At 40.4% G+C, this 26253-nt stretch overlaps 1 protein-coding gene across 11 annotated transcripts in view; it reads right to left on the reverse strand.

Annotated features, from left to right (window-relative positions):
• vav2 (vav 2 guanine nucleotide exchange factor) overlaps positions 1-25535 on the reverse strand; it is a 286917-nt gene extending 261382 nt beyond the window's left edge. For all 11 annotated transcript variants that reach the window (XM_015975985.3, XM_015975978.3, XM_015975950.3 and 8 more), the window contains exon 1: positions 25110-25535. In XM_015975985.3, the coding sequence (XP_015831471.1) occupies positions 25110-25313 (204 nt within the window). In that variant the 5' untranslated portion in view covers positions 25314-25535. The remainder of the gene's footprint in view (positions 1-25109) is intronic.
• Between the last annotated feature and the right edge of the window lie 718 nt (positions 25536-26253).

A 26253-nucleotide genomic window follows, 5' to 3' on the forward strand; every position in this document is an offset into this window, starting at 1 on the left:
AAAAGCAAAAAAATAACACTTGTGCAGGTTAACATTAACATATGTAACTACAGGAGCAAACGTAATTCCAGACTGATGCTAGAAAGTCATGATTCATGCTGCTTTATACCAAACATCTGGTAGCGTCAAGATGTTGAACAGCTGGATTTGTAAAACTTTATATGATCAAACTTTAGCAACTGAGTTCCTCTGGTTTTCAAAACCACTAAATGAAACACGACAGACACTCTTGTTTTGTTTCACTTCATAATTGTTTTTAAGGAACAAGGGTCCATAAAAAAAGACTATTAGGTAATAAATGAACCGATAAATGAATCTGTATAAAATAAGCTATATTATTTTACTGAAGTCGTGGTTCCTTATATGCAGGGTGATAAAAGGATATCATGAAATGACTAGGAAGTTAAAAATTGAAAAAACATACCAGGAACTTTTATCTCATCCGGGTGTAGTGACCTTCCATGTTTTATTTCCTTATTAGCTTAGAAGCAGGTTCTTACAGGAATTCACATAATGCTGATATAGACAAATGTTCAATCCTTCTCAGTTCCTGTAAATTTGTGAATGTGCCACAACTTTTTTCACAAATGTATTGCATCATGTTATGAGCACTTCCTTGCTCATTTCAATGAGTTGTGTCATTTTTCACCTCAGTCTTTCCGTATATACAAAATCAAATATGATGTCCAATTAATTTTAAGTGACTTTTTATGTTTTATTTTAACTCAGTAATTGTTTTTAACTGTTATTAAACTTTAAACCCATCCATCCATTCTGCGACATCGACCTTTTGGACCTCACAGCTAGAAGGTCAGAATTTGACGTTGTTCTGTTATTATCATCCTGATTTTGGCACCAGTTTTGTTCTGTTGAAATTCTTGGGGGAAAACCCACCAAAACTCATCTGTACAGCAGCTATAGTGAGCAATTTGCATGCATTTTGGGAAATGCATCCTATGCATCCAACCACTGCGTGTCCACATGGCAGATTGACTGGTTCGAGCTAACCGTACACACAAGAGCACAAAGAGTGGGAAACTGAAACAGCTGAATGAAAAGGCAAATGAAAAAACGTATAAAAGCAGAAGTTAGCCTGCTTCATCCAACAGCTCTAATTTTGGCTTTTGCATCTGTGCTACATATTCTCATGGGACCAATGGTGTTGAAAATGCACGTGTGTGACATGAGATACTTCATGAAATGAGGTGCTCAATAGATGTGTGAACATCTGATTCTGAAAGTAAACACATGGTATAAAAATATGGAAATAAGCCTTGAAATAGATGAGGTACTATGGTGAAACAACACTCGAGACGTGAAAATTAGTGAGAAAACACCTTTTCCACAGAAAGTTTGAGGATACAAACTCCTGTTAAGAGTTCCAGGATGCCACAATGAAAATTTGGAAAGGAAAATAACACCTTTTTATCCTTCTCAGAGAAAGAAAATTACACACTCTGAACATCAGAGAGAGTACTTGACAAGAGAAGACACCCATGCATGCTTCTGAGAAATGGGTCGAGTTACAATAAGAATGCAACACTTGCAGAGGGTTTGGTAGGGTAACAGTGGGGCGTCCAGACTCCAGCTCTGAGCCCAGCATTGTTGGACACATCCCAGGTGGGGAGGGGTGCGTTCTGGACTCTGTTCTCCAGCCAGATGTTTCTTGTTGTCTGGCTAAGTGGAGAGGAAAGGAGGGAGGGAATTACTCAACCCCCTTCCCCTTATTTTCAGAATCCTAAAAACAAAATCTTCAAATTCCATTATCTATCTATCTCTCTTATTTATATATGTATAGAGGTGGCTCATATCCTATCATCCACAATATTACTAGTAATTATTACTTGATCCCGGAGAAAAAGAAATCTGTCATGTTAAGCTAAATTCATGATGTATCCTCATCTCATGCATTCTCTACTCAGGGTTACACTCTCTATTACACTCTCTCTTTATTTGTCCCTCACTACTTTCCGTAGATGTTTCCTGATTGCACAGAGGCGGGATTTGGCATAAACAACGCTCTGGTCGGTTGCTACAATGAAAAGGCTCGCTGAAGCCAACACACTGCCTTAAGCTTGCTCTCGGTGTGTCTGTTGTGCCGACAGAAGCAGACTAGCGAATAGAACGAGTTGGTTGAGGAAAGAAATGTGCCGATAAACGGGTTCCGAAATAATGGCACGTGATAGAATGCAAATACACGGTTCTACGATCTCCAAGTTTTGGTAGATTGTCATCACTTTATAATCCTTAACGATCTTATATCATCAGATTGCACGGCCCTAGCTTCTACTAGCCAAGACGTGCTCTGCTCTTTCCTAAACGCTAAATGAACAACAGCCTTCCCTGTGGCGGGTCACGTTAAAGTGACTGTGTGTATTTTCCCTAGCGATAAGGAAAGTACTTACCTAAATCATCGCTAGCAAGCAGTATTTCTATGTTTGAGTAAGACCATACCAATGGATGGTCATTAGGGTCAAAAATCCCTGGGAGCACAATTTTCCACAAGCACTTTGTCAGATTTTTCAACCTCCAGCAAAATGACAAGCACATAAGACTCCCTTTAATCACTGGCAACAAGTGAAGATCATTTTCAAAAATATATAAATAAAAAATTGTTTCTGTGAACCTGGTCTTTAAGATGCATTTGAGATATTTTTACCCTGAAGGGACGACTATACACCTCACACTAGTCCCCAAACAGCAGAACTCACTTTATTAATATAATTACATGATATTTTGTAAGCCATTGACCAAACCTGACTTTCCAGATGGTTTTGCTACTCAAAATTCTCTAGGAGGAACATGATTGGAAAAGCTCAGGCACTTCCCAAATATCACTTCTACAAAATGAATCATCTGTCAATCACCAGCGAGCATCAACAATCTGATAAGTGAGGCTCCACCAGCAGAGCCAGTCTGTGAATAAAAAGAGCATTTGTTGGCTGCAGCTGCACCCAAAACCAGCCCAGAGCCAACGATGCAGATAACCGGTCCAAAAATAAGTGTTTTGGCAGCAAACAGGTAACAGATAGGATGTGGTCGGCCCAATTGGGAAGTTAAACAGAAAGAAATTTATCAAACCTCCTTCGGCCATGCAAGATAAAACAGAACAATTTCGTTCTTGCGAAAGGAATCGATTCATTTTACAAAACCTAAATACTGTTAACTTGGGTTCTGGTTCAGTTATTTTATCAGTTTAATACTTCTATGAACACATTTTTCTATAATAGTTACAAAAGCATTTCAACAAACAGTATGTGTTGTAATCACTTTCAAGCAGTTCAAAACATTTGTCTTCGTGTTCTTTTAAGAACTTTAGAATAAACTTGTTAGAAATTTAAAAAATAAACAAAATATGTTAAAACTGAGTTTGTAATAGGAATGATGCCCTGAAGTGGATACAGCGCTCTGAACAAGGAAAAATCACTAATGGTCATCAATAACCCCTAATTCTTTACCTGCTTATTCTAGTCTAGTTACACAACTCTTACGCGTCTGGTGGAAAGGCCCGGTTAGAACAACCTGAACACATTTAGATTTTAAGTCATTGAACCACAATTTTGTACCCACTTCTGCCACATCAGTAATACTCAGGCTATTACTGATAACATCATCAAGAAATAACTTTGGTTAGGATCTCTAAATTGAAAAAGCAATAGATTACTAATAAAATGTTCAAAATATTCCACCAACGTCCTTCAGCCTGATGAGAAAAATAATGTCCTTTCCAGTGCTTAATTTGTAAATCAAACATTTCTGGAACGCAAATACTGATGTCAAACCAAAGTTCACTAAAGGTAAAATGGATGCTGGAACACGCACAAGGGGTAGGGGTGGATTGGGGGGGCAAGTAATTTAAATTGCACCCACATTTTCTAATTTAACACACATTTCTGTTAACAACGGTAGTTTACAGTTTATCTTTACTGTTCCCCTGCTTCCTTTCCACAAATAATGCCTAGTAGAATGCTTAGTCCTGATTGGTCAAAAATGTGATTATCCTAAGGAACAAGTAAGCATTATTATTATTATTAGTAGTAGTAGTAGTAGTAGTAGTAGTAGTAGTAGTAGTAGTAGTTTTGAAGTCCCATCAGTATGAACAGTTTTGTTGTGATACAAACTGCTTCTAAGAATTATGAAACAAAATTAAGTACTTTTCTGTCAAAGTAAATGGTATAGTAGTGTTTTTGCTGAAGGAGAAAAATTAAGCATCGAAGGTCCTTTCCAAAGCATTTTTGAACAGATGTGGTTGTGGTAGATTTGTTTGTGTTTGTTTTCTCACAGAGGAAAAACAAAACTTTAGAAAATAAAACAGTTTAACTGGAACCTGTCTGGGGGAAAAAAAGCCTGATCAAAGTTGACTGTGTCTGATTTTGGCTCATTTTCTGGATCAAATAATCTAACCGCTGCACAAATGAATTCACTCCACCATAACAAGTGCATTTTTTTCCATTTTGTCCCCTAACATGGCTGAAGTTTTGAGTGATAGAAGATTAAGAGCTTTATAAGTGGACGTGTTTGCTGATCCCAGGTCTGTAAACCCATGCTGTTGTTACTGTTAAAGCACATCTTTGTCTGTTAATGGAGGATAAGTTGCTGAGAGGGAGATGAGCGGTGTGTGTCAGTGTGAGAGACATGCTCAATTTCACCAGAGAAAACCACTAAAAGCATCCTCTCAATCGGATTCTCTTAGCTTCCGCTTAGTTTTTGTTTTTTTTAGCTTAACTCACGAGCGTTCACCATTAATTCCAAATTGTTTAGCTCCCGACTTCACACTCTGGTGCTTTCATTATGCCAGCACCGAGCCGGTGACAGCTTGAGCATCTTTCCTCACATTTGTTTTTCCTTTTGAGACACGGTTGAGGATGTTCACCTGCTTTCCCTTCGGCTGCCACTTTTGAGAGATTGGTTTTTAGAAATGTCATCAATCAAAGGAGCACAGGACGACATACACGAGTTAAAGAAAACCACAGAGATCGTCAATATTGTCTGAGGGAAGGAATTAAGTAGAAAATCTGTGCTTGAGTTTTTCTCGCGTGCGGAATCAAATCTGAGGAAAGTGATGATAAATGTTGAAAAAACGGCATGAGTCAAAGAGCTGTGATTAACAATAAATTACATTTTCTTCTTGTGCTAAGGAGATTTATGGTGTTTGTACAATGTAAATGTAGAAAACAAACGCAACACTGTAAGGCTGCTTGATTATGGAAACAAGTCATTTATTTGGCATGATTACAGTGAGAAACACCATCATGAATCAACATTTTAGGAAGACTGTTGGTGGGAAATATACCAAATATTACCTACGTCATTTTGCCCATGTCAATATATTAGGTATTTGAAAAAAAAAACTTAAGACGTGTTTAAGTTGCTGATGTTCATGTTTTTTTAATATGCTGTGCTACGAACCGGAAGGGGCGGTGTCACGTGACATTGTGTAGTCGTTTGACTCCACCCCATTTGATCTGTAACAAGAAGGGAAAGATGGTGAAGAAGTGGGGGGCAAATCAAATGTTTAAGGGGAAGTGGGTAGCGCGGCTGGCAGAAGCTGTTGAAGGATTTTTGTGGGAACCGGCGTAGTCTTGACCCGATCTAGCGCTGGTCTCCCTTACTGCCGCTGTGCAAGTAGTTATCGTCCATCTTTTGTTACCGAGATGACCTGCTCAATATATTGTGATATAAATTTGAGGCTATGTGGCTCATCCTTACTGCTGATACCAATTTGTGTCAAAGTTAAGCTCAGTGGTGATTAAAACTGATGAGTAGAAATTTTGAGACCAAAATGACTTTTATTATATAGAACCAGTAAAGATTAACATAAAAAGCACAGGCCCATTCAATAAATCACATATGTCAAAGAATTATCTGTAATGTTCAAGATTCAAGTTTGTTTTATTGCCACTGCAGAGGTATATAACTAAACTGACACACTAAAGAAAGCTCATGTAAAACGATATTAGTTTAAAAGTCTTGTACATACCAGCTAACTACATGAACAAACGTGCGTAGAGAAAGCTGCTGTATAGGAATAGAAGAGCTTCTACGCAAGCCCAGGTGTTCAAGCAGGATTATGGGCTCGACACACGGGAGGCGACAAACGACCGTGATCAGCAAAATTTGTTGCCGTCGCTTTTATTACCTGACACACGGGTGGTGATTCGCGGCAGCGGCCAGCGGCAAAGCCGTCTACGCGTTCTGTTCCATGGCGAAATCGAAACTTCCGTTGTTTTGTTTGGCTGTGTCAGGTTGGAGGGAATTAAGGTTATTTAAGCGGTTCAGAGTTTAAAAAGTGGTAGATATGATGTTTCACAAGGTGCTGCTAGAGTTATGAGAAATCTTACTTCTGACTTTACTATATAAAACATAATAATAATCAACTTCTCCTTCATGTTTACTCGGAGATGTACGGAGCATCCTGTCCGCTCATTGGTCAGTGAATGAAACCTCCGTTGATTGGTCCTCGTCCGAGCGACAGCGATGAAAAGTAGAAAATGTTTCAACTTTCTGGGATTGCGTCGCTGGGTCGCCTGTGCACGACACGTGCACGAGCGCAAAATTTCACACGCACGTTTTTCGCATTTCGCTTGGTAGGAGGGAGACCCGTGATTATCGCTTTGTCGCGCATGTCTCATTGAAAAAGAATGGAGGAGAGGCGATGTCGCCTTCCGTGTGTCGAGCCCATTACAGTGTCCACGCTTGAAAATGACCACAAGGAAAGATGTTGTACAACACCAAGCCACAGTGCTACTGGAGTTCTTAATTCAAAATAAATTATGACTTTTTGACACATGTAATACCTGGCCAATGTGTTTTGCTCTTGTTCTGCAATCTTTGCTCACGTTAACCTTTCAAAGCACCACAAGACTTGCATGAGTTTAGCCTTCAGGAGAAGCTAAACTGGACTTCATAGAAGGTATGAAAAAATAAGAGCATGCTTGTAAGGCACAATATGACTGAAATATTCTAATAGCCGTTGTTCATTGTTTGAAACTGAAATCAGAATTCTGATACCATCTAAACCATCGCAGAGCCCTTCTTAAAACACAAACTGAATCCATTTTCTTTTTGCCTTTCATTCCCCTCCTCCTCACTAAACCTTTTGGTTTCATCTTCTCCTCTGTCCAACAGGGGGAAAAAAAAGACTTCCACATTTGCCAGGGTTCAGCAAGATAACTTCCACAGAGGATTAAATGCTTCCCTGGCCTCTTTTATTAGCAGTGACAATTAGAATTTCATTAGCATGCACAATGGCGGCTTATTTCAGATACATTCATAAAAAAAGAAATTACAACAGATATTTAATAGACTCTGAAGGCTGGTTTGGAACTGCAGGAATACAAATGAACATCTGTTAACGACTGACAAGGTGGTTTTCTGTGAGGCGTCGAGGCCATCCATCAACCTGGGTTAAATCCCCGCTGCCTTCGTTGTGCTCTGCCTGTCCTTGAGTACGATTCTGAAGCTCTGGTGAGGTGTTTTCTTTCTGCAGCACATTATGAGATTTGCTTCTTTAAGCTTGTAATCATACTTTTGACTTGTTTCCTACGTAGGGAAATTGGATTAAATCTAATAACAAAATTTGCTGCCCCAGGTTCATGCTGAGCTGTTTATTAGTGCTGGAAGAGCCAGTCTGATTAGCTGGACCAAAAAATAAAACAAAAACATTTTTTATTTATTCTAATAAGAACAGAATTAAAGGTAGTTCTAAATGGATTTTTAACATGTACACGGATGTTCGATATTATCGATTTAACATTAAAATTGGCAGATATCTGCATTAAAATGTAAAATTGAAAAATATTGGATTTTACTCTTAATGGCCCAACTTTTAGGTACCATGCACAAATTATAAATAAAGCTCTTCGGCTACTTCTCCTCTCCCTCAAAATATGACAGATCTGATTTAAAACTTCTGAGATATTTGAGTTTCAGGAACTATCAGATTGCCACATCAGAGGAGAGCTTAACACCACAGGATTTGGAGTCTTAATTCTGGATCTTTGGACATCTCACCAAGGATTAGATAACCGCAACGCAACTCCACCACTGACTCTGTTTGCTCTGTGACACGGATGTTTTATCTCCACAATTAACACAAGCCTGGAGGCATTCTGCTGTGTGGTGGAGTTGCTAACGCTAACAGTTAGCTTCTACCAGAGGAGACGTTCTCTGCTGTTTCCTGGATGCTAGGGTTGGGCATCGAGAATCGAGCATCGATTGGAACCGGTTCCAACTGTTCATTTTTCCCGGAATCGCTCAACGTTTTTTATTTCGATTCCTAGTTTCGATTCCTAGAATGCTGACGGAAGAGGAATCCGCGGCCAACCTCCGTGAAAAATAAACGTGATCTGCAAATTGTGATCAACGCTTTTCAGAGCTGATCACACCAGCTGCCAGTGTGCAGCACCGAGGCCCCCCTCCCTGCCCCCACCCCGCATGCATCGGCCAAATCTACACAAACGCGTCTGCCGAACTTTTACTCCGTAATGTAAACTTTAACTCCTGCAGCGTGGAGGAAACTTGTTAAAATACGTCAACACGTGGATTTAATACAAGCTTTAAAGAACAAACTCTGGACGGTGTAAGGTGAGTTTGTCTCACTGCAGAAATAAAAACACACACGGAGCGTCAGCAGTCAGACACGTGAGCGGCAGAAGGATGAACAATAACCTGTAGAATAATTAAAGTCATCATGCTAGAGCAGCTTTCTCTGTGGTGGACCACACCAGCTTCTGCCACAATAAATAATAATAAATCACACAAAGTTGTGAACATTTTAATTTCTGAACTATTTCTGTTGAGTTTTAATGTTTAAAATCTGTTAGATTGTTACTGACAGCAGCTACATTTAAGTTTCACTTTCTGTCCTGACTGAATGCTGCTGCAGCATGGAGGTGTAGTTCTCAGTCATCCTGGACATGATCATCCTGAGAGTTTTAGCTGAAAACAGCTGGACGTTTCTGGATATGTTGGAGACATTTAGCCTCTCATCCCAGAGGCTTCTTCCAGACTTTGGTTGTGGTCAGAAACAAACACACTGGTTGTGCTGCAAGTCTTTTTCTTTTATTCTCCAAAACATGTTTTAGTCTAAATGAAGGTGATGTTGTTGTTCATAGAATTAGAATCCATGTTGAAGTTAAGATTATTTCATCAACTAGGACCTGTGGTTAGCTGGCTCATGTAAAGCATGTCATGTCTTGAAAGAATCGGAATCGGGAATCGATAGGAACCGGAATCGAAATGAGGAATTGGAATCGTTCAAAATCAAACGATGCCCAACCCTACTAAACAACAGCCTTCCCTGGCGTGGGTCAAGATGGGTGAGTTCGTGAATGTAAGTGACGGTGACATAGATCTGTCAGGCTTTTCAAATCTTAGAGTTTCTATTTTCTAACAGAAACTAATGCAGGAGATAGGTGTAGGAGACTAATTTCATGTTAAGCCTTCATGAAAAACTCAGAGTGCCCGATTATAATCAGAAATAATTAGTAAATAAAAATGGTGCTTCACTGTTCCACACCTTTAAGCATGCATGATAGGAGATATGTAGCATCTCAAAATGATTTTTTTTTTGTTCTATGAGGGGGCAGCATATATCAGTGTCAGTATTGGAAAATAACAGTTAGACAATATCGGTATATCAGATATCGGTTTTACAAAAGCCCGTATCGAACATCACTACAATTTATTAATCATTTACAGATGGGATGTTAACATCCAGCAACAAAGCAATGGGAAAAGTTTTGATTATAAGTCATAAAGCAATGAGCTTAAGATGGAGGAAATGATCACTTCTGCTCCTTCTAACCCACAACACCATTCCACTTTGTTTGCATGATTAACAAGAGAGATCAATAAGCACCGGCCCTTTACGGGACCGAGTGGAGCGCTGTAACCCTGCCTCTGCTCCCATTCTATCCCAGAGCTAATTATGTGATATGATCAATACACGTTCATAATTGGATACTGGTGCTTTTCTGTGCTGATTCTGTTGGCAAAAGTCTAGTAGAAAATAAACAAACTCAGTGAAGCTAATAAACACCACTATTCTTAGCTGCCACCAGGCGACGACGCCCGTGTTATCTGCTTCCTCCGGCGAAGGCACAGAATAAAAATATGACGCTGTTTATCTTCTCCCCTGGAAGAGGCTGCTAATGTATTAGATTGTGTGTGTGTGTGTGTGTGTGTGTGTGTGTGTGTGTGTGTGTGTGTGTGTGTGTGTGTGTGTGTGTGTGTGTGTGTGTGTGTCTCCCTCAACCCAGATCGTTATCTGTTCACGACCAACAGGAAACCGCCACAAGCAGTTCGCCGCGGCAGAGCTGCCCTGAAACACATTCGGCTTCTAACTGTGTAAGTGTTGTTAATGACAGCGGTCAGTGAAGCCAGATGGTAGCCATCACCTAGGAAAAATCAGGAGAAACGTAAAAATTTCAATAAGTGCAAGTTTAGTGTGAGTGAGACGAACTACAGGAGAGAGACTCAGCCATCTGTTTCAGAGGAGAGACTGTGGCCTCTTCTCTCTCTCTCTCTCTGCTGAGCAACGGCGGCCAGGAGAGCGTGGCTGGCACTGGAACGGCTCAGGCACCATTCCACTGCATGCCCATGTTAATCACCCCCAACAACCACCAATCAGACGGCAGCCATAAGGCTTCATGATCTTCAAAGCTGGCAGCTCGTTGCCACAGAGGGTCAGTTTCCTCCAACTGTAATGTGCTTCCAAAGGTTAGTTAGGTACGATAATTAGAACAGGATACTCACATTATATTTTCACTAAATAATTTCAGCCTTTTCACCCCCGGGCAGTCTTTCTTTACTAGGTTTTACTGTAATCTGCCTCGAGATGACATCACTTTATTCTGCCCCTCAGTCAAAAAGATTAGGCTGACCCAGGAGTTCCCCGTGTAAACACTGTACTCACGTTTCTGATTAAATGCAGACTCAAAGGAATGCAGAGAGAGGACAAAGATGCATGGGTGTCTTCCACAACCTTTGGGTGGAGTTTTTACTCACAACTAATAAAATGTAAAACTTTGGTTTTCAGGACAGACTGTCCTGTCCACAATGCCAGTCAGATGGCTTTAAATGTCTGCTGGTAATAAAAATCCAACTTGTTTTTATTGCAGAAAAAAAGCAGAAGAAAAGGAAAGTATTTCTACCTTTCTCTTTTAAATAATTTGTTATGTTATGTTAATGCTGGATGTAAGAAAATACAAATACACTGAAATATCACTAAATATTTTGTTATGATACTTAATTTATATTTGAAAGTGATGTCATCAATGTTTTGTTAAATTTTACAAGCAAATATTTACAGCATTTCTTTAGTGGTGCAAACTCCGACTGCTAGGATGCAGCAGTTTTACCACCTTTATTCTGATGGAACAACGAAAACTCGTGATAATGATATGATGCTTGCCAGTATACACTCCGCCTTCCATTCACTTAACTCCCAAAGCTTTATAAGCAAATATGGAAGACAAATGAACCTAAAACCTTTTTGTCATGCCTGACACGTGGCAGTGTGTAATTTCCTGCAGAGGGCAGTACATATATTTCAGGGTAGTTTTACAGCATATTGCCGTGACAGTCGCCAATTTAAAAACATTACCGGAACCCGTAATGTTGCTTCCTGTGGAGCAGAAAGCACGCGACCTCGGCATGGTTGATGGTCCTTCAGTTAATTCCATCGAGAGAATGCAATGCCGATTGTAGTTTTCTAGCACTGTAGTTTCTGGATCTGCTCAGGGTCCGGCACCAGCCGATGACATCATCAAACTACGATAATACCGCTCGGCCAAAATATTTAGCATTTCTGTTTTGATTCCGTTCTTTCACGTTTTGGAAAACGTTGACCAGTTTTGTTATTAAATTTGTGTTTCTAACTACCCAAATGTTTTTGAACGTGGTAACGTAACTTCCGTAAGTTGAACGTTCAACCAATTATCTAGTGTGATGTCATTGACAGGCGCAGGACCCCGAGCTAGCCAGAAGGAAACATGGCGTCTAATATGGCATTCCCCAAAGATGCTACACCTGCTCCCTATGTATTTTAGACCCGATTTTTATGGTTATATGGTACAAAGTCGCCAATATTTTATTTTCTTTCTATTTAATCATTTTATTAATTTAACAACTATCGATGGATATTTCCAGATAATAACGGTAAAAACAACACATTGGCTCTATAACAATGTTCTAACATAGTATAACTATAAATATATTTTGGAGATAAAAAAAGAAAAATTTAATAAAGTTGTTCTCTCATTTGTCTAAAATCATCATTTGACATCACGGACAACAAAAGTTGTTTGGATCTAGAGAACGACGATTGGTGTTTAGCGCTGTCTGGTTTCCTCTGGCCATGAGGGTTTCTGGTTCCAGTTTATGTGGATGCAGGGAAGATACCCAAGGGGTGGGTGTTCTGAGACTGTGTTTACGTTTAAAACCTAGCTTGTCCTGTATTCGATATAGCTGCTTTAAAGCTGCAATGGCAATTTTGGAAAACAAATATACTGAAAAAAAATGTTTTTGTGCCTCTTACCAACATGTGTCTTCAATCGTTCACAGATTTTTTAATGAGCATTTATCAGTGTTAATCCAGTTTCTAATTCTCCCAATAAAAATAAATTTTTTACTGCTAAAATATTTGCATATTGTCAACAAGTATCTCTGATACTTAATCTTGAGGTGTATGTGGTTCAAGTTACGTGTAACAGAAACACACGTGCCTTTTCGGACCTAAAAAAGCATGTTTGAATTTCAAATTCACTTCCTTTTTTCTTCAAACCACTGCATCTGCTGCAGAGCTCCAGAACTAGAATGTTATGGGTGAGCTTATTCACTTCCAATTCATGAATATCAACCACACCTACTGGATTAGTTCAGATTTAGTGGGACATGTTATCTCACTAATGAATGAGATACAAATAAAAAAAAACTCTGCTATTAGAAACAAACGTCTTCATCTGGAAGGAACACTTCTCTTTTAGCATCTCGCTCGATTTAATCCAAGGATGCATGCATGCATCATGTGGCAAATGATACAACACATTAGAGAGGGAGATGATTACAAAACTCAACACGAGTGAGTTTGTTTGTAAAAGTAATAAAGTGGAGCTTTAATACTGGAGAGGCTGAGTCATTTCTGGTCCTGAAACCAGTAACAAATGTAGCCATCTGTAAAGATCCATACCTCACATTTAAAGAAAAACAGCTAAGACTCCGAGAAGGCGTGTCTTTTGGTGTAATATTACTTAAACGTACGAACAGAACAGCAGACTCATGGATTAGTTTAAAGAGGAAAAATCTCATCTGGCTCATATGAAATTGTCCAAACTTTAGAAAGAAGAAGCAGCAGCAGCAGCAGCTGGACACAGTGCATGTAAAACCCTCTCGTTGCTTCAGTTCTTCCTGTAGGGTCTGTGTCGCACGGACTCCAGCTTGATGAAGCTGAAACTACCTGAGGACATGTGCCTCAGAGGTTAACAGAGAACAGATTAAATACTTCTGTCAATAAATGTTTTGTGTGTAAAATTACTCGCTCTGTGCAATTAATCAAGTTTGCACTTTCATCTCTAAATGATAACAAAAGCAATAAAGAAATCAACAAAAAAGGGATTATCAATGAAAAAGGTTTGTGATGTCTGCTTTGTAAACGTTCTCTCGTCTCGCCTCATTTTCTAACTGATGTGCACTTCCGCCCTTTATAAAAGACTTCATTTTGTCGTGGTGTTTAAAAAGTCAGTGCAAATGATGCTGGTAGAACGAGGGCAAAACACACCGGTGGCATTTAAGGCATATCAAAAAATAAACTTCCCCTAATTATTTTTTTATTTTCATGCATTATTGCTCCTTACAAAACTGCAATTCATTTGCATTCATTCCCTGCTAGAAGATCTTTAACAGCTCTAAACTGCTTTATTTGCAGCGCTATCAGACAATTTTATCTAACGTGACTTACAATGGATACAGTTTACACTTAAGTCCAATAAATAGAATGTTTTTGGTATTTGGGAAGTAAACCCATGTATACATGGGGAGAACACGCCAACTGCACCCAGAAAGGCTGCAATGGAGCTTTAACCTGCAACCTTCTTACTGCAGTGCAACATAGCTACCAGCTGCACCACCATGCAGCCCCACATAAAAAGCTATGTTGGAGTCCACATGCATTTTAAACTAATGTATTTATTGGGTCAGATGGATATTCAAAACAAAGACACGTGCTTTTGTTGGTAACGTATTCTGATTCCAGTGGAATAAATGGAATTTGATCTCAAAATGTATAATCTGGTTAGTTCGAAAACAACAAAACTTTGCCACATGCTGGTGTAAATCCATACATTCTCCTTAAAATGTGAACTCTGGATATTGTTTCTCAACTCAGTGTGTATTGATCAAAATTATCATGACTATGATTATTTCCATGATTGGATAGGCCTGTTAATAATCACCAGCACCAACCTGAAACGGCATCAACAACTAAAAGGCTGGTAAAAAGGTAGGTTTGTGAAGATCTGCAGCCAACAGACCACATATTCACTTGAGCAAATGCAAGGAAAGAGGAAAAGATGCAAATACAATTATGAAAATTCCCAAAACATTGCATTGAAAAAATATTAAAATCCAGGAGTTTGTGCAAATTTAGAAACAACTGCTCAGCCCCAAATGTTGTTTTGCATATGACCCCCCACCCCAGTTGGTCCTGTATCAAACAAGACAAAACACTTGAATTCACTTCAACTATACAGGTGCTGGCCAGTAAATTAGAATATCATCAAAAGGTTGAAAATATTTCAGTAATTCCATTCAAAACGTGAAACTTGTACATTATATTCATGCAATGCACACAGACCAATGTATTTCCGATGTTTATTACGTTTAATTTTGATATTTATAGGTGACAACCAATGAAAACATCAAATCTGGTATCTCAGAAAATTAGAATATTCTAAAGGCCAATGAAAAAATGTTTGTTTCTCTAATGTTGGCCAACTGAAAAGAATGAACATGAAAAGAATGTGCATGTATAGCACTCAATACTTAGTCGGGGCTCCTTTTGCCTCAATAACTGCAGTAATGCGGCGTGGCATGGACTCGATCAGTCTGTGGCACTGCTCAGGTGTTATGAGAGCCCAGGTTGCTCTGATAGTCGTCTTCAGCTCCTCTGCATTGTTGGGTCTAGCGTATTGCATCCTCCGCTTCACAATACCCCATAGATTTTCTATGGGGTTAAGGTCAGGCGAGTTTGCTGGCCAATCAAGGACAGGGATACCATGGTCCTTGAACCAGGTGCTGGTGGTTTTGGCACTGTGTGCAGGTGCCAAGTCCTGTTGAAAGGTGAAGTCTGCATCCCCATAAAGTTGGTCAGCAGCAGGAAGCATGAAGTGCTCTAAAACTTCCTGGTAGACGGCTGCATTGACCCTGGACCTCAGGAAACAGAGTGGGCCAACACCGGCAGATGACATGGCACCCCACACCATCACTGACGGTGGAAACTTTACACTGGACCTCATGCAACGTGGATTCTGTGCTTCTCCGCTCTTCCTCCAGACTCTGGGTCCTTGATTTCCAAAGGAAATGCAGAACTTGCTTTCATCAGAAAACATAACTTTGGACCACTCAGCATCAGTCCAGTCCTTTTTGTCCTTGGCCCAGGCGAGACGCTTCTTGCGCTGTTTCATGTTCAAGAGTGGCTTGACACACGGAATGCGACACCTGAATCCCATGTCTTTCATGAGTCTCCTCGTGGTGGTTCTTGAAGCGCTGACTCCAGCTGCAGTCCACTCTTTGTGGATCTCCCCCACATTTTTGAATGGGTTTGTCGTCACAATTCTCTGCAGGGTGCGGTTATCCCTAGAGCTTGTACACTTTTTTCTACCACATTTTTTCCGTCCCTTCGCCTGTCTGTTAATGTGCTTGGACACAGAGCTCTGCGAACAGCCAGCTTCTTTAGCAATCACCTTTTGTGTCTTGCCCTCCTTGTGCAAGGTGTCAATGATTGTCTTTTGGACAGCTGTTAAGTCAGAAGTCTTCCCCATGATTGTGGTGCCTTCAAAACAAGACTGAGGGACCTTTTAAAGGCCTTTGCAGGTGTTTTGAGTAAATCAGCTGATTAGAGTGGCAGCAGGTGTCTTCTATATTCAGCCTTTTCAGAATATTCTAATTTTTTGAGATACCAAATTTGGAGTTTTCATTAGTTGTCACTTATGAATATCAAATTTAAATGTAATGAACATTGGAAATACATTGGTCTGTGTGCATTGCATGAATATAATGTACAAGTTTCACGTTTTGAATGGAATTACTGAAATATTTTCAACCTTTTGATGATATTCTAATTTACTGGCCAGCACCTGTAGACACCTGACTTTGCTCGTGTATACAGGGTGTCAAGTTCCAAAAGCCGAGTTAACAAATGTTTCTCTGGTATTTGGTATTGGTGGTTAAAATATCTTACAAAGTTAAATCCTTACGTCTGCTAAGCATCAAGTTATAAAAACGTTTGTGCACAAAGAAAAGGTGGAAGTGAATCTAGGTTTGATAAAAACCAACTCTTGTCCCATGGATTGTCCTCTGTGAGAAATGCACAAGCTGTGTTCATCCAGCTGTTTCTAAAGTGTGGAGGGAAAACTTCCCTTGGCATGAACACTGACAGGTCGAGGCAAAGGCTCCACTTTTTGTTTCAGCTGTACAAGAAATGGCACACTGTTTATGAGCCGTGCCTGGAAAATGTCAACACTCAACCTCAAAAACAGCAAAAGTTTTACTTTAAAAGATTTTTGTGACCTTAGGGGTTGGATTACCTCATAAAAGGTTAGACAACCTTCACACAAATCCATTTCCTTATTGTCAATCCCATTAGTTCTCAGCTGCAACGTCCCAGCTGTTCAAACCACTGTGTATCACTAATGAGCTCCATTAACAGTATTACCTGCATCCGGAGAGCGCTGGGGTCACGGGTCAACGGTAGACCCAAAGCTGAGATTAAATTACCCCTGAGGGAGGAGAGAGGGGTGCCGTCTACAGCTTAGTCATCACCACTGGCCTCCTCCTCCTCCTCCTGCTCAGTCTCGCTTCAAAACAAGATTTCAGAATTTAAGGTGGACTGATGTTCTTCATGTTTTGTTTTTCATTTTATTGTGGAGCTCAGAGGGGTAAATGCAACCTGCAGAGAGCATGAGCATGCACGGTGATTAAAGCACTAATCAAACACAATGAAACAGATTTGATAAAAGTTTAACTTTGGCTCTGTGGGATTTGCTCTTCATTGTGCAGAAAGATAAATAAAAAAAACACTGTTTGCTTCACGTGAGTGCACAGGTCAATTCAACGGAAATTGTAGATTTAACAGAAAGTCAAACAACAATGAACAAGTAGATATCTAAATCTTTAATGAGAGGCTTAAACATGTAGCACCCAATGTCACTTCATTATAGCTTAGAGTAAAAATGGCTCTGAATGCGGTTCCTAACAGTTTCATCTTCCTTTAATAAGTCGGTTTTAAATCTGTCCAGCAAGACCCATCAGATAAAAAAACGCTAAATTCTACTAAAGAAATAAGCTAATAGCTCATTTATGTCAATGAGATTTTTATTTGTATAGAAAAATAAATAAAGGCTGCCCCAAAGTAACGGACCGGAAACATTCAGCAATGCAAACACATCTTACGCCATACAAGTGAGTTACAGCTGAACAGAATAGATAGATGATCAGACTCTACTGGCAAATAACAATAGGAACTAGAATATTAACAATACTTCATTAATTACTGTTTTTAGGGATGCATGCTATTGGAAAATAATTCACGTTGCAATTTTTTTCTAACTGTATTACTATAGTAACACCTGCTTGCCCAGAGACCGCTGGAGATAGGCACCAACACCCCCTGCCGCGACCCTGCGTGGATAAGTGGGTACAGAAAACAGATGGATTCATATTTTAACTATTATGTCATAACATATGTCAGTTTTTTTTAAAGCATAATAAAATGTGTTTTTTTTTAGTTGGGTAAGCATCTTCCTCAGTAGAAATAAATGCACTGGGAGATAGGGCTGGGGGTAAACGATTATTTTTAAAACGATTATTCTGACGATTATTTTATCGAATAGTCGACTATTCTAATGACTATTTAGAAAATTAATCTAATGATTATTTTTCTATTGCACAATTAACAAAAACCAGAAAATCTCAAATAAATTCCTCAAAAAAATTGATAAATTCTTACTGTAAGAGAATAAACACTACAGGCCTTCCATTTTGTATAACACTGCTTTTATTGTGTTGCGGTTGGTTATGTTCTGGTGACGTGTAGAACTTGGGAGTGCAGGCTGCTGCCTGAGAGGTGGTAGAAGATGGAGTGTCTCCATGCTGCTTTGTTTTGGTCACTTATGTGCGTGAGGCGAGTGGTGTTACGGGTTAAACCAAACTCAAGGTGATATTTTACACTAAACCGAAAACCCACAACACTCTAAATGTAATAAAAGGGAGATCTACACCACAAAAAAGATGAACTCTAAACCAAAACGTAACAGCTTATCCCAACGCAAGAAGCTGTTAGCGAAGATGCTAACAGTAGCTTTACCAACATTAAGTTCAAGTTACCAAGTTTAAATAAACCAAAAACACCCAGCAGCAAACAGACCAGCACGGAGGAGAGACTGCTACCACCAAAACAGCTCTCCTCATGTCTGAAAGAAGCTCCTTAATGAAGGGAGAAGCGCTCCCGGTGATTTTCTACATCTGCGATAGACACGAAGCAGCGCATCTGACCCCGGAAGTTGTTGTCCGTTGCCGGGAGACGAAGGGGCAAAACAGGAAAATAATCTAGTAGTGGACGGACGTTGTTCCGGGTCTTCGGTATTTGGCGGAGATGTTAGTGAAGGCGGAGAAGAAGGCGAACTAGAGGAAAAACGGGCAGATTCCTCCTCTATTTACAAACTCCTGGGGATGCAACAAGTGGGCGCGGTGCGTCGACTTCCGGATCTGACGTCGACAAATTTTTAGAATCGAGCCGTCGACTTCGTCGAGGCTTCGCTACAGCCCTACTGGGAGACCTATCAAAGATGGCGGCTGGCCACTATGGCAGCTCCAATAGGCAGCACAAGCCCAGGGGGTGTCTACGTACAGTATATGATGTCTGTGATTCAGCTCCTTGTGGTCTGCTTCCTCACACAACAAAAGAATGATTGTGATAGGTGGAAGGCTGCATACAGCATCAGTTAACCGAATGACGTCCTTTGCGTGCAACATCACATCAGGCCCAGACTTATGGCACACATGTACATTGCGACGTTGATGCTCTAACGAACATGCAGCTTTAGTTTCTACTGATGAAATTAGCCAAAATGATCCATTAGTCGGCGTGTTTTCACCGCAAAAATGAGCCAACTGTGAGATATTTAGCATATGTCATATTTTCCAAAAACATACAGGATGCTGAGCGACAGTCAAGTGTCGACTGGTAATGACTTAATTAAAATGCAGCTTTTGCATTTGATTTAACACTGAAGGTAAGGTTCAAGCTGTTTAACTGCACTCTGAAGCTACATGCTATGCATAGGTTTACTTGGGAGACTTTAAAATTGCAATAAAAGTTATTTTATAAAAAACCACGTATACCAGTTCTCAAATTCCATTTCACAACCGTTCTTGCTGCTAGCTGTCACCAGCCAATATTTCTAGTGGAAGGTGGACAAAAAGAAAGAACCTCAATTAGAGTGAGTAGGAAGCAGCGGGCTCTGCGTGGCATCCGGAGCCCTGCGGAGAACTGAGAAGCTTCAGGAGAGCTCTGCAGGCTCAACCAACAGTGATTGACTCAGAACACAACACAGGTACTGTAATTTCTCACTCACAGAATTCTTAGCATAACAAGCGTAAGCAGGAACAAAAGTACAGCAACACATGCATATCTGCTCGAGTCATCCCAAAGGAATTCACAATAACCTCACTAACATGGGGTGGGGGAGTGTAAAAAAAGAAGTCTTCAGAAGAAAGAAACGGCTTCAGAGAAAACAGCTCAATCTTGTCTCTCAGACACAGCCTGAGGCATCACACTCCGAGTTCATTCTTTAAACTCCAAAGAGTCTGCAACACCAGCACTCATTAAGGTTCCATTTACAACCTTGAGGTGAAGATAAATAAACAATGAAAACACAATGAATTGTTGATTCCATCGCATAAAGAAGGGTCATTTCTACTTTGCAAAAGCTACGACACTTCCAAGTCTTATCCGTGTCAAAGAAATATTTTAATGGCCAAATGTCTTTCCCAACCCAGCTGGCTCATAGCCTGACTGCATGCTTCATATGCAAAGCATGGCTTTTCTATGAGGTCACCGACAGTGATTGTTGTTCTACCTGATCGGCCCGACTGGTTTGTTAATATGCTGAGTTGCATTTGAATTCACTAGTTGGAATTTTTCTGCACAAATTTGGGAGAAATCAGATAAAATAAAGTTGGTATTTATTTTTGGAAAGTCGGCTCTTTCTCACCTGCTCTCACTCATTTTTGTAAGTCACACTGATAAACTATTAATTTAAACAAACATCAGAGCACTGTCCAACCATTATCTGTGAACACATCCCTAAAGTGCTTGAATGCAATATTATATTATATATTATATAATATACACTGGTATTAGTCTGATCATTCAGCGCAACAAAGATCAGACTCTACTGGCAAGTGGAATGTGGTTGAGTTGGGTGTCTTTTCCTGATCCGAGTTCAGGCTTCCAAGGCAAGTGATGCATCATAAGGAATTACAGATACGTGCCTCCACCTTCTTCTATTGTTGAACAGAGAAGCCAAAATATCCCGTTTACAGGCGCCTCAGTGCTTTCTGGATCTATTTTCAGGATGTGCTGCTAAACGTTCCGCCTACTTCCTGCAAACAATCATGGTGTTTTTTTAAGCACTAGATAACTAATAATAACAAAATTACTAAGATAAAATACTTGAACACTCAGCAGAAAGGGAAGAGCTGACTGAATCGACAAGAGTTTAACTGACTTAAGGTGACACATTTGCTTATATGGGGGGATGGGACTTAAAAATTGTACTGTAGCCAACCCCTAGGGGGTGTTTTGGATCCTTTCAATGTAAGCCTAATTTATACTTCTCCGTCTGCGTTGGTGCATAGACATGCAACACTATTATATGTCAGCACAAGAGCTCCCTAACAGGCTCACAGAGGGTGATAGACACATGCCCAAATTTTTAAATAGCTCCCTAAGAGCCACAACAACTAAGATCTGCAATGGATCATTGTAAGAACAACATTCATTTCAACCTTATTGATTTAAGCACAGATAATTCAAACATTTCATTTAAGCACCTTGTTCATTCAACCATATGATTAATTAACTTATAAGTTGTAAAGCCTTGCAGGATTCGTGTAGATTCACTTTTACGCAGAGTGAGGAATCCAGCAGTCTGGCTTTTATGCAGAGAGAGGTGAGCTTTTGCATGAGACCTTGACAGTTTATTTATGTCTGCGTTGAACAATAAGTGAGCAAAAGGTTGATCTGTGCGTCTGAATCCTCCAGCTGGTGTAACCTTGACTTTGCAGCTCTGGTGTGTATGAAAGGTTACTGTGTCAATTTGATGGTGAAAATTGACCCTTTTTATTCATTACATACCTAAACATAAAAAACTTCTATCAACAGGCCTTTCTCTTTTTAGCAACCTGAAACCAAAATCTCAACCAGTAGGTGGCTCTATGAGCTGATTTCACACCTTGGTCCCTTTACACACCAATAAGAACCTTGTTCAGAATGGGTTTGCAAACAAAGTATGTAATCAATCAGCTAGATGTAACTTTTAACAGACTGAGCATTATACATGTGACTTTGACCATCTTAATTATGTTGTGGTGCATTTCTGCGAAATGGTTATGCGAGTCACAAAGACATCCTTACAGTAAACATGTGAGCCACAGTCCTGGCAAGTCACCAGGTTTTGCAGAGTCAATTACATTATTGCACGATGACTTATGGACCAATCTAAACTTTTGTGTTACAGACTGCGAAAGAGGATAGAACTCAGTTAACCTTAAGGCAACAATAAAACACTCTATTCCTAATCTAAAGCACAATTTTGTCACTATCACAGACTGGCAGGAGTACTCAGATGACGTGTTGAGAAAGCTTGCTTTACTGAAAAGGTGTTGATAACTTCAGCAGTCATAGGGTGAGAGGAGTTGAACACAGTGGATAAGTGACCAGTCCATCACAAGGACAGAAAAAATTGATATGGTAATATATTGTGACTTTTTTTCCCTGCGATATTATATTGATATTCAAAAACTGTGTATCAATTTTCTTTTAATAATTTACATGCAAACATTTGAGTATTTTCTTTTCATTTGGGGCAATTAAAACGCCGACCGCTACTTGGGAGCAGTGTGCAATAGGTTTTGTTTCAACCACTGAAATATGTCTCTCAATTACGGTTCAGATACCTCACGTTAAACATGTTACGTATCAGTTTGGACTTTTTTATTGAATTTTCCAGAAATAATTTCCGTCTAAAAAAATTGCTAATATCGTCTGGCTAAATGTACCGCAATATATCCTATCATCTCCTCTGTATCGTGATACGCATCATATTGCCAGAATTTCACCAATACACATCCCTAAAGGACACACAGTGACAAACAAGCACACTCACTCACACCTAGGGACAATTTAAAGTGTCCAATTATAGCTGCAATGGCAAATTTGCAAAACAAGCTAGGTTTTTAACACAAACATGGTCAGAGAACTCTCACTCCTCCCACTGGTTGTCATCCCTAGGCCACGTCCGCCCGATATAGAAACACACACAGTAAACATGAGACCGCTAAACACACCAGTCACCATTTTCTTGGTCCAAATGTCTTTTGTTGTCCATGACTTTGAATTGGGTTATTTTTTGGGGGGGACTTTGGTAGTTTGCCCTAAGGTTGAAGTGGTAGCAGCCAGCTGTTTCTCCTTCTCTGGTATTATTGAGCGGAGAACATCTCACACCACTGGTGTACTGCTGCTAAATACATACGTGCGTAATGAATGGAGGACCCAGGTAAATGTGGAAATGTGGCGGTTCAGTGAGACAGACAACCCAATGGTACAGTGGTAGGTTTTGGACCCAAGGTGTGTATTGGCTGAGGTTTTTCGACAAATATGAGAGAAGCATTTCATTAGTATTTTTTATACATAAATCTTCAAAATATATTTATGGCTTTACTTTGTTAGGACATTGTTAAGATGCGTTAAAAATGTTTTAAGCTAGCTTGTTTTGCAGCATTGCCATTGTATCATTAACCTGACATGCATGTTTTTGGTCTATGGAAGGACACACAAGCACTCATAAAACTCATGCATTCAAAAAGGCCACGCGGGTGTCAAACTGGCACCCTTCAGGCAGAGAGGCAACAGTGCTACCAATTGCACTACCGTGCAGCCCAAAACTAGAAATATTACACAAACTATCATTAAAACCTTCCATAATTTAGGGTACAGTAACTAAATACTTAACAGAGATGAATATTCAGAGGCAAAAGTCATTTTCAGAACCATCAATCATTGGGTGAACACGTCTATTAATGGGAAAAGAAATGTTGTCCAAAGGAAATAACATAAGTGCTCTGCTTCACCTCTCCTTCGTTTGGATGAGCCATTAAAGCTGAGAGAGTATTAAAAAGCACACGCGCACCCTGACCTTTTCCTTATCATAAATCACACCCTACTGTTCTGCTGCCAGGATTTTGCTTAACCCAATTTGTCACTGTGGACATCACTTCCACCCTCGCTGCAGATTTACTCTGAAGGGCCGGCAGCAGAATTTGTGGGCGGATCAAAGGATGCCATCCAGTCCTCTCTCTGGCCGTGTAATCAAGGAAGCCAGTAGCTTCATGGGGCTGAAACGTTGAGGCTGGCTCCCAAACAGAGCAGAAAAGACCAGGGGCTTTTTATTATCACCGATTATTGGATTCTTCTTTTGTTTTTCTAAGTATCTTGAAAATAATCTACAGACACCTGAGCAAAGTATCGAACAATCCCTTTGAAAAGCTGAAATCAGTCATTTTTTAACTGACTACCTGCTGATTTGGCTAATAAAATAGCTTTTGGAAGATTTATTCAAAAGAGAGCCATCACACATGGACTGTGGGGCAGACAGACAGATGCAACACACTTTCACACATTATTATGACAGAAACAGGTCACTGAAGGTGTGCCAAGAATATTAGACAAAGGACAGTTGCCTCTGGATGACTGCTGTTTTGACTTTCTCATCCATGGCAATAAATTACAACAAAATTACTTTTCTCCACTTTGGCAACTCTGGTCTAATCTGGCAAATTTTCAGACTTTATTTGAACGTTTGATGGCAGAAACCCAGTGGTATTCAAACTTGAGGGAGAATAAAAGAAGAATAAAACAGCAAAGAAACATATTCTGTTTTGATTTCAGTGTTTTCTAAAAAGCTGAGGAAATGTGTAACACTCCAGTGACAGTTACATCTCTGGCAGATAGTCAAATGATCAGAGCCAAGAAACGATAGAGATGATTGGACTGGGCAATATTTAGCATGTTTTGTAGTTTGTGATTTGTCCATCTGAAACAAAAAAAAATCTTATTTCCTTTGTTCTGTGAATAAAAAACTTTGTTTTCTGGTCCCTGAACCCACCATTGATATGCCTAATTTAAATTACACCAGATTTGCTCCCAGAATCCCAACTTTTGAAAATAAACAGACATTTAATAGATAAATAAACCCCATTCAGTTATTTGTAGTCCTCGGAGATGTTAGCAGGTCAGCGCTATACAAGACCACTGAACTCCAAAACGTGAATCTGTGCTTTTCTTACCAAAGTGATGTTGCAGCATCACTCAAGTGTCAAACCTAACACAACCCACAGATCATACATCCAGCCCTTCATCTGCTGAAGCCCTACAGGAGATGACCAATAAAACCTCAGCTTTCATCACATAATCATTAGAGATGACGAAGAAAGGTTTATCTTTCCAAACAATCAAAGCAGTTTATGGATGAAATGCAAAAACATACAGGCATTGCAATGTCCACCAAAACACTTTTTTTTTTAGGTTTTTTGCACTGAGGCAGTCTCACCTGTGACATCTGAGGTCTGAAATTGATCTCCTTCAGATCCACTGATCCAGGGGAGAGGTTGTGCAACATCTGGCACAGAAGCACCCCGTCCCTCAGAGCCTGTGCCAGGTCGAACACGGCCGCCGAGGGCCACACGACCCGGTGGTTCGGGGGCAGGACCTTGCAGTCTATCAACCACCGCCCGCATTGTCTCCACTCCTCCATCTCTGCTCCGGAGGGCTGTCTCTGAGCTCTAACCCGAGTCCTGGAGCCGCTGCCCGGCCGGCAGAGAGAGCTGTGCTTCACGGTGCCCCAGCAGCAGGCGCTTCGGTCGGTCTCCTACGGCTCCGGGGGCGTGGATCATTCACAGCCCGCTCTCTAATCATGCAAATTCAAAACTTTGTGTAGGAGACAGCTGTGTCCAAACGCATGTCAGCTCCCATGTGATCCCGGCATGAAGACTAGTAACGACCCGCGTCAGGAGGCGGCTACAGTTTTCTTCTCTTCATTCTCCACAGGAAGAAAAAGTTTTGTTTGGTTTATCAGATTTTTTTAAAGGCGCAAACGTGCAGCAGCGATATGGGAACAGCTGGATGCAGCGGTTTGTCAAACAGCAAGCGGACTTCACCACAGAAGCAAAAGAGCGTTTTGAAGTCTGAACAAAGCCCCGGACTCACTCACCACATTTGCATTTGACGTTTCGTCACAGCTGAACGCACACAACACGAACTTCCAGTATTTTCCGAGCAGGAAAATGCAAACAAAAAGGAAACAAACCCGCTGAGGCTGGAAACAACGTTTGGATCGCGCTTCGCTCCAACAGTCCGACTACACATCACTCCCCCGGCAGCGGAAGCGCGGGGTCCGGCGGGCGAAACAAACAAAACAAGTCCGTGTTTATCCCGTTAGTGTAACGCCTCCTAACAGGGTCTGCTGAGCTGTTTCAGAGATTTCTCTTCCGTTCACGTCCTCCCTGATCGTGTACCTCTCCTCTCTCTCTCTCCCTCCCTCTGTGTTGGTTTCCTTTTTCTTTTCTTTGCGGATCCAACTCCAGAAGCAGCTGAGATTTGACCCGACCCTGTTTCAGATCCGGACTCGACTTGAACGAGATGAGCCAGCAGTGACAGGCGTCTCCACCTAAAGCGACCCTGGACAGTTTGTACTC

This window comes from Nothobranchius furzeri, chromosome 6 (genome assembly GCF_043380555.1).
Source record: "Nothobranchius furzeri strain GRZ-AD chromosome 6, NfurGRZ-RIMD1, whole genome shotgun sequence".
NCBI classification, from domain to species: Eukaryota; Metazoa; Chordata; class Actinopteri; order Cyprinodontiformes; family Nothobranchiidae; genus Nothobranchius; species Nothobranchius furzeri.